The 9,728-nt window shown below is 38.1% G+C and overlaps 1 protein-coding gene across 1 annotated transcript in view; it reads left to right on the top strand.

The window, feature by feature from the left end:
* Positions 1 to 3,186: 3,186 nt before the first annotated feature.
* ears2 (glutamyl-tRNA synthetase 2, mitochondrial) overlaps positions 3,187 to 9,728 on the top strand; it is a 20,449-nt gene continuing 13,907 nt past the window's right edge. The window contains exon 1 of the mRNA XM_016575895.1: positions 3,187 to 3,342. Within this exon, the coding sequence (XP_016431381.1) occupies positions 3,246 to 3,342 (97 nt within the window). The 5' untranslated portion in view covers positions 3,187 to 3,245. The remainder of the gene's footprint in view (positions 3,343 to 9,728) is intronic.

Genomic DNA, 9,728 nt, shown 5'->3' with positions numbered 1-9,728 from the left:
TAAATTAAACACCTCCTCAATAACAGTGTTCCACTCCGTTGCTGCTTTTGTCTTCAGTTTGATTAAACAGTTATTCACTTTATTACAAAGTCTGTTTTTTTAATCAGCTAAAATGTATGATCTTTAACTCCTTGAAACCAGACCCTTTTCAGTATATTAAGTTTATAAATACTGTATTATTATTTCGGTAACACTTTCTATGAAGCCCATATTTATAACACATTATAAGGGTATTCTGAAGGCATTATAATGAATGCATGATGCATTATAAAAAACCTTATAATATGTTACATCATCTTATGAATAATCATAATAACAATTATAATACATTATAATGCTTGCGCATTTGTGGTTATAACTTTTAAGATGATGATTATTATAACACAGTGAGCACCATATTAAACCTACTTTTACATTTATAATGGACTATATATCTCGACATTGTTTATTTAAGGTCTGCACAGTATCTTACTACATCTCGAGTGTTCCCTGTGAGGCTAATATTAATTTTGATGTGAGCTAGTTCATAATTTCAACTGAAAAAAAATCAATGTTTATATGTTAGGTTACGTTTTATTTTGATGGTCCCTTTAGTCTATTGACTATAAGCAACTTTGCAACTACATGTCAACTAACTCTCATTAGAGTATTAGTAGGCTTACTGTAGGTTAGGTTATGGTAGGTAGAAATATTATAATACATTAAAACTGTTCTTATGAATATATTCATAAGATGATGTAACATATTATAAGGGTTTTTATAATGCATCATGCATTCATTATAATGCCTTCAGAATACCCTTATAATGTGTTATTAATATGGGCTTCATAGAAAGTGTTACCATTATTTCTTGCAAAATCATACATTTGTAAATGAAAACAGTCAAAGAAAACACCTTCTTCTTATCTCCAAGAAAGATATATGAATTCTTTAAGAAACTAAAAGTGTGCCTGTAACATGTAGTTCTATGGTGTAATAAATACAAGACAACATAATATGCTTTAGTATAATTTTATGTATTGTACCCCTCTTTTATAATCGTCTTTGTGCTTGCAAACCTTGTCTTGTTCTTGCGCGATATTACACATGTGGCGCCCTCTAGAGGAGCTTACCGGAAACAGCTGTGACGTCAGGCGTCAAAACGCGTTTTCATTTGTTTTGGAGCTGTCCTTATTCAGACAGTTTTTGGTTATTATGCCCAGCTTTCAACTTTGTTTTGGAAATATTTTATTTGTTTTTTTCACTTACGACGTGTCATTCCATAAGGAATATTATTTGATTCATTTGTTGGCAAAGTTTAGTATACATAAATACAAGTACAGTGATTATAAATCATTACTACTCATTTTGAAATCAGAAGTTAAACAATATCTAAAATCTATTTATAATCTGGCAAACACGAAACCTGTTAAGTGTATTAATGTATGAAAGCATTTCCATGTTTTTATTTAAAATTGTTAACATTTCATTGTAATCTTGTATCTTTCTTTCCTTGAGTTCACCCCATGGCTAATGTAAAATGTTGAATGTGAATGATTTAATAATAAATAAATGAACAAACAAATACTGTTGTCAAATTGAAGTAGAGACTTTTGTTTTGCATTGTGAAGCAGGAAGTGATTGGGCTGCGAGTAGCAGTTCTTTTAGGAATATATATATATGGCTATGATCCGATCAGCTATAGATTATGGTCGTATGATTTATGGGTCGGCGAGTAAGTCTCTACTAACAAAAGCAGATGCAGTACAGACGCAGGCTTTGAGATTATGTTGTGGGGCATTTAAAACTTCCCCTAGAGCTTCCATGCAAGTTGAAATGGGAGAAATGCCGTTGGAAATAAGACGTAAACAACTGAAAATGGTATATTGGGCATCTCTGATGGGGCACAACAATGAACACCCTACTAAAGCAATATTTCTAAAAAGTTGGGAATATGGGAAAAGTAATATTAAGAATATTGGACAAGAAATGGAGGAAATAGCTGAATTGATAGATTAATATAAACTTCAGTAATACAGTACACATGTCAGCAGTTCCACCGTGGATGTTTGTGACGCCTACAGTAGATCTGTATTTAACAGATGAAGTGCAGAAACAGGAGTGTGACCCAATACAAATAAGAGTTAATAAACATATGGATCAGAAGTATTATGATATGATACAGATATTACTGATGGTTCAAAAGATCCAGCAACTCTGAAAACAGGAATAGCAGTAGTTATTCCACAATATGAAATAGTTATTGAGAAAATAACCCCTAGCTGATTTTATCTGTGTTTACAGCAGATATTGTTATGGCTCTGCAGTGGGTAGAGGAAAATAGCATTACAAAAGCAGTAATATGTTCAGATTCATTGGCTGTGTTAAAGAGCATTCAGTCAGGCCTAACTGCAGACAAGATGTCATGCTGGAAATACTGCAGTATATATACTGTATATAGAATGAAAAATCAGGGCATTTTTGCTTCATTTATTTGGGTTCCAGCACATGTTGGAGCTGAGGGAAATGAGAAGGCAGATAAGCATGCTAAGAATTCTTTGAACTTGAATCAGATAGGAATTGACATAAAAATGAGTTAAGGCAGAAGCAAAAATAATAATTAGGAAAGCTCTTATAAATGCACGGCAGGAACTTGGGGAGAAGCAGAAGAGTGGAAGACATCTATATAGCATTCAAAGAGAAGTAGCAATACATGACAATGGCATGGGATTGAGAAGACGAGAAGAATTAAAACAGGACATACTGCACTGAATAGAAATCTAAATAGAATCAAGACACATCCGAATGGATCGTGCATGCATTGTGGGATTGTTGAAACTGTAGAGCATGCGCTGCTGCATTGTAGAGCATGTAACAACGAACGACAAACGCTAGAAGCTAACGTAATAGAAGAAGGTGGAAGCGTGATTCTAGAAGATATATTTAGTAAGCTAAAAAGGAATAAGTTTAACTTTGTTAAAATATCTTAAAGATACAGGAAATTATATAAGAATATAATGATGTTTATTTATTTATGACTATTATTATTATGATTTAGTATGATATACAGTCCATATATGATACATATACATGCCTCGATGCTCCACACTCCAGTTCAGATGGTGGCGGTAATGCACTAATAAGCTAGTCTGCCAACCGCCAACAAACATAAGAAGAAGAAGAAGAGACTTTTGTTTTGCCTTGTGCAGCAGGAAGTGTCGCGGCGGTTCTCCGGAAGTCGCGAGCTCAGATATGGGCGCGTGGAGATGTTCGGTGTTTTGAGGAACGTGTGCTGGAGGAGAGGCGTGTGCACGAGACATCCCGCGCCCACGCCGCGCGTCCGCTTCGCTCCGAGTCCCACAGGTAACATATCTCATCTAATATCTCTAATATCTCTAATATCTCTACATCTAGTAGATGTGCCGAGCGAGGCTGCCGAAGCGGCGAGGCTTTTACCCCACACTGCTTCGGTGCTTCGCGGCTTCTGGCACAGCGCTCTTCTTCGCCATCTGGCGGTCAATAACAGCGTGTCAGCCAGGACTTCAGCTCATTGGGAGTCATGTGTAAGGGTTATTTGTATATTTATTAGCATGTAGCATTAGCAAGATGGGGGCGCGTGTGTGTGTAGGATAGAGTTAACAAATTTCATTGTATTTTGCACAATAAAGACTATGTTCTTCACTATTACTCGCATCAAACGTGTATCTTTTGTCTTTCTATACGGCAGTAAATTAGGTGCTATCTGATTTTCATTGCACCATTGTTGTGTTCCTTACTAAACAACACAAACATGCACATTGTTAAAAACACAAATACAAATGAAATGACATGTTTTTATTGAAGAGAAAATAGAATAGACGTGCTTTATTTGTCAGTGAGGTGTTTGCACCGGTCACGTGACAGAGCTCTGTTTGGAAGCGCTAGTGTGTGGAGATATCGGTCGACACGTATCTAACATCTACAAACCACCGGGGAAGCAGCAGAACGAGTGAGCCCTAAACACTACACAATCCCTGTAAAGGGACCACGCTGCTCTGCGTCGTGTGTGTTTTAGCCAGAGGCGTAGAATCAGGCGGGACGCTAGGGACATGTCCACACCGATATCCAGCGACTACCAAATTGTCCCTGGCAATAATTTTGATCAAATAATTAAATATATGTTTTCGCATCTGAAATATGTCATACCATTGATATAGGCATGGGCCGATTACCGGTTTCAAGGTATACCACGATTTAAAAATGTCACTGTTTCAAAACCGCTAATATTTTCCGTTATACCGTTCCTGCGGTATGCGCTGTTGTTCATGTTTTCTCAAAGACTGAAAGTGTAGGAATCCTTCAGGTTAAGACTTACACGATCGGCAAACGGACGTTTTTTGTCTTATTGCAAGCAGCTCGTCTCTGTTCTGGACTTGCACAAACTGCGTTGCAATGCAATCGTTTTCCAAAATGTAATTTATGTGAAAATATGAAGTCTGTAAACGGCCGTTAACAGAGGCCAGAGACGCTGAAGACGGACGCACAGAGAAAAATACTGCAGCAGGCAGATCACTCACTGTTCATGATGCACGAACTCAATATTGATATTAACTCAATCCTCAATATTGATTTGGGGGTCTATATGAAACCAAGGAAACGCTGTATCATTGCTGTTCATAAGCACAGCTCTGCTTTGTTTACAGCGGTAACCATGGAAACGCTGTATCAGCGGTAACCAAGGAAATGCTGTATCAGCGGTAACCAAGGAAACGCTGTATCAGCGGTAACCAAGGAAATGCTGTATCAGCGGTAACCAAGGAAATGCTGTATCAGCGGTAACCAAGGTAACGCTGTATCAGCGGTAACCAAGGAAATCCTGTATCATTGCTGTTCATAAGCACAGCTCTGCTTTGTTTACAGCGGTAACCAAGGAAACGCTGTATCAGCGGTAACCAAGGAAACGCTGTATCAGCGGTAACCAAGGAAACGCTGTATCATTGCTGTTCATAAGCACAGCTCTGCTTTGTTTACAGGTCTTCAGAAAAGTTTACGTGGTATTTTCTTTTCATCTCGTCTCTGTATAGTTCATATTAAAGCAGTGTTTCAGCACAGTGCTGCTTTGTTTACAGCGGTAACCAAGGAAACGCCGTATCCGGTGTTCCATGAGCGCCTCCTGCTGTCAGAGAGTGAATCTGCGTCTCATTTAGAGCTGCTGCTGTTTGCTTCGTTCAGGCATGTAGTATAATTTCACAAAGCTAGTCAGAACATTCAGTTTTTGCTTCAAATTGGGCTATTATTCAATCAAATTATGAAATTATATAACTAAATGATGTGAAATTATATAAATGATATGTATATGAATTATATAACTAAAATTAAATAACTGTAATTACAGATTTAGGTTAAATAAAGATGTCAGTCTTTATTTTTCTTCTTTTTAAGGAAACAAATCAAAGAAAAAAAACAAATTCTATTGTTCCTAATATTCTGTATGTTGCTCAAAAACAAAATATATTGTGTTCAGCGGAAAAAAGTTTTTTTTTTACAGAGTCATTTAAAAATAGCACATTTTAGAGCTGTAACGACAATACCGTGATATTTTTGCTTAAGGTTATCTTACCGGCACATGCCTACACTGATATTACCTAAGAAGTTAGAGTAAGTCCGTTAGAAACTGGGCACGTGTAATACATGATGGGCGGAGTAAGAGTCCAGAACCGTTCTGAGAGCACTTCACTTCAGGACTCAAAAGTGCGGAAAAGAGCGCGCGGTCTGTGGCTATTATTAGCTCTTTATATAAAGCGTACAGACGTTGTGCTGAAAGATGCACAATAGGGATGCCAGCGATTAATCGACGATTGATTAGTTGTCGATAAGAGATGCAGTCAATTAAAGCTATGGATGGCCGATTAAACAGTTTAATTTTGTGCTTCGTGCGATGTGACGGTGACGGGGCTGGATCTCTGGCGAAAATAATTCACTAACGTACAAATTACGCTTCTAATGTGATCCAAACTTTAAAAGTACATTCAAACAGAAACAATACAAAGTTATTTTGTATTGAAATGTAATAAACAAGTCATGTTTAATTATACGTTCCCCAGATAATTGTTTGATATCGGGCTCTGCGCTTTGACAGAGCTGCGGACACGAGCAGGACAGATATATAGTGACTATAGATGTTTCATTAATTGACCATTCGCAGGGAGCTTGATTGACAGGCGATCTGACCAATCAGAACACAGATATTATGTGCCGCTGTTATCCGCCATCTTGCCGACAGATACGACGGGGTAGAAAAGATCGACTGAATTGAAACTTTTTCAATATAACTAAATATAAAAATGTGCGAAAGGGGTTAAGCTGTGCTGTTGTTGGTTGCCACAGTAACAGTAATAAGCTAAAGGAATTCCTTTAAATACTTGTTTAGCCTACCAGAAAACCTGTCGTGTCCGGCGCTGTATGCATGGCTTGCAGCGCTTCAGTTAAAGCACTGAGTGTGAAATAATAAAATGTTAAAACCTGTGCCCTTATCATTCTGTGAACAATCCCGTGGCCCCGATCGGGAGCTGTATGCACATGTGCGCTCATCTGTTTACAGTGCAGCTAACCTCGCGTCACTTCATGTCATCACGTTACGCACTCAGTAAACTTTCACAGGTCCTTCACTGCTAAAAGACCATCACTGCGACACTAAACTGGTGAAACTACGGCACTATGTGCTTTCTTAAACCATTTTCATAGGTTTCACCTTATTTTGTTTGGCAGCACTGTTTGTGGTCATGGCAACAGTAACTAAGGAGGGCGGGTCTTTGCGAACGCTCAATCAGTTCCCTAGAAAACCCAGGATTTAACGAAAATAAGGGAACAAAATAAGTCATAGGAACGAATTCTTAATTAATGGCCACGAAATCATTTCATTTCCCCCCGCATGTTTACCACAGTAAGAGATGTGAAAACCGTGATTAAAAGTGAACGACAATAAAATAAATCTGCACAATTCGAGGGTGAGACAGTGAGGATTTGGGAAAAGAAACCATAAATATTATTAAAGTTGTGGAAATTCGTGACCAACCGGCAAAACAGAACATAAAGCCGCCGCGTATGGCTTTAAATGTACAGGTATCGAACCGCATGAATCCAGAAGCATGGTCACGATGTAACATTTGCTGCTAACCTATTATTTCTCTTATAAACAAAGCTTTGTACCTCATACTCACATTATATTTAATGTGAGCAGCAGTGTGTTTTGCCTTAGCTCCGCCGCAGTTACGCTTGGGATCATTTTATTCTAAATGCCAATAATGTGAACTGCAAACATTGCAATTGAATACAACCACGAGCCCCATCTGTGACGGGATATGAAACAGCCAACAGAGTAAAATGATCCCAAAAGTAGCTACGGCGAGATCTCTTCATTTTATCAAATGATTATAATCACATCTATTCATTTTACAGTCCTGCGACTAGCCTTTAATTTAGACCGTTGTCCTCAGACTCAGTTCCTGGAGGGCCACAGCTCTGCACAGTTTAGCTCCAACACTAATCAAACACACCTAGGGGCCGTTTCATAAAAGACGCTAAGAAAAGCGTGGATTAAAGTCCAGCGCTCAAGTCCCGCCCCCGAAAGTTCCGGACCTTTCCAAAAGTACTACCTCGCGAGCAGGGACTTTCTGAGGGGCAATTATTTACCCAGAACTTTATTTAGACCCTGGTTCCTGCGGTGGAAACACACAGAGTACCGGCCCAAAGTCCCTAGTTCCTGGGGAAAGTTCCTGCGGTGGAAACGGGCTTATTATGTAGCCTATATTTACAATACTTTGGGACAAATATAATGTGATTTTATGGAAAACTATGTGAGTGGTGCTCTGTGGCGCAGCAGGATTTGGAACAGTCTTTAAATTTAAATTAATGTTTATAAACTGAATGTACAAAGCAAAGTGTTTGCTGAAATATCCGCAAAATAAAAAACAACACTGAAATAAGAGCGTGTGGTTTATCTGTCAGTCAGATATGTGTGAAAGTTGTGGTTACTATAGCAACAGAGTTTTCCTTCAGAATCATCCTGGGTCCAGTTTCATTAATATTAAAATAAAGTGAAATAAATGTAGAATGTCTAATGTTTTCAAATGGAGAAAATAAATAAATGAAAGGAGTCATATCAACTTCATTTTAAACTACAGTTTTAGTAGGTTTATAATGGCTGTTATGTTAAATAAAGTTTACTAACTACAGCAAATCAAGTACCTGCACCATGCTATTGTTGTTGTCTCCTCTCCCCTCAACGCGCTGCAATGGCGATCCTGCGCGCAATTCTCAAAACACCCACAAGATGGCTGCGTTTATCGGTGAATCCGATGTTGCTTAAATATCGGGAAAAATATCGGTAAATCGATATATCGGTCGATCTCTAATCATTTAAGAAAGATTTTAGAAAACATGAAACTGCGGTCCAAGGTCTATCATAAATGTGACTACAGAGTCAAGAATAATTCACTGGATAATGTTAATTCACTGAATAATGTTCTCTGGAATATTGAAATATAACAAACAAAACATCGTATTTTATTGCATTTCTCAACTGGTATATCATATCAGAATTATTAATAATGTTTTTGTCGTTCTAGATTATGAAATGCCTGCTGACAGCGCGGTTTATCTGTGCAGTTACACAGAACTATACTCAAACTGCGGTCGCTCGCGGAGATAATAAATAATTAATTTCCATAGAGATGTATTTATTTAGATGTTTATTAGTGAAATAATGGTTATATAGTAAATTTTAATACAATTTAGGGTGTTTTAAACAAGTGAATCTTGTTAAAAGTTACATGCGGTGGCCGTGCTGGAACATTTCCTGAGCATCAACCGCAACAACCCGGTGAGTGAACAGCAATATGAAAGCGGCTTCACGAGACTAATGATGAGCAAATATACAACAGAGAGAGAATTAAATTCAGCGCTTTTATTTCCAACATGCGCTCATTCATGGCTGTATTATTTAACTCATGCAAAGTTACGTCTTTATTGGGAGAGGATCTTGACGGATTATCTACGTGACTCCGACTTCACGAGACTAACGATGAGCATATAGACAACAGAGAGCGAATTAAATTCAGCACTTTTATTTCCAACATGCGCCCATTCATGGCTGCATATTATTTAATTCACACAAAGTTACGTCTTTATTGGGACAGGACTTGACGGATTATTTTACTCCGTGAGTTCGTCTCTATTTCTTCGAGCCAAGCTGCATAAACTGCATATCAGGCATTTATGTAATACATCTAATTTGTGCATTAATGGCTATGTTAAATAAAGTTTACTAACTACAGCAAATCAAACCTGCACCATGTCGTTTTTGTTGTCTCCTCTCCCCTCAGACACGTTGCAATGGCGATCCTGCGCGCAATTCTCAAAACGCCCACAAGATGGCGGCGTTTATCGGTGAATCCGACATTACAAAACCGATATCCGATTATTGTAAAATGCTTAAATATAGGAAAAAATATCGGTAAATCGATATATCGGTCGATCTCTAATATTTATCTTACAAAAACGCATGGATTCGCTACAGGAGGCCTTTATTCACCCCCCCGGCGCCGTGTGAGGGACGTATTATTATCGATGCATGCACTTTATTTCGCGTCTTCTGAACTGTTGACAACCGAACACCCGCTTACCCCCATTGTAAGGCTTGGAGGGGCCAGGAAAGTTTTTAATATAACTCCGATTGGATTCGTCTGAAAGAAGAAAGTCACATACACCTA

The sequence above is a fragment of the Sinocyclocheilus rhinocerous genome, unplaced genomic scaffold (genome assembly GCF_001515625.1).
Source record: "Sinocyclocheilus rhinocerous isolate Xijiao unplaced genomic scaffold, SAMN03320098_v1.1 scaffold3461, whole genome shotgun sequence".
Taxonomy (NCBI): domain Eukaryota; kingdom Metazoa; phylum Chordata; class Actinopteri; order Cypriniformes; family Cyprinidae; genus Sinocyclocheilus; species Sinocyclocheilus rhinocerous.
This window is presented reverse-complemented; position numbering and strand designations above follow the sequence as displayed.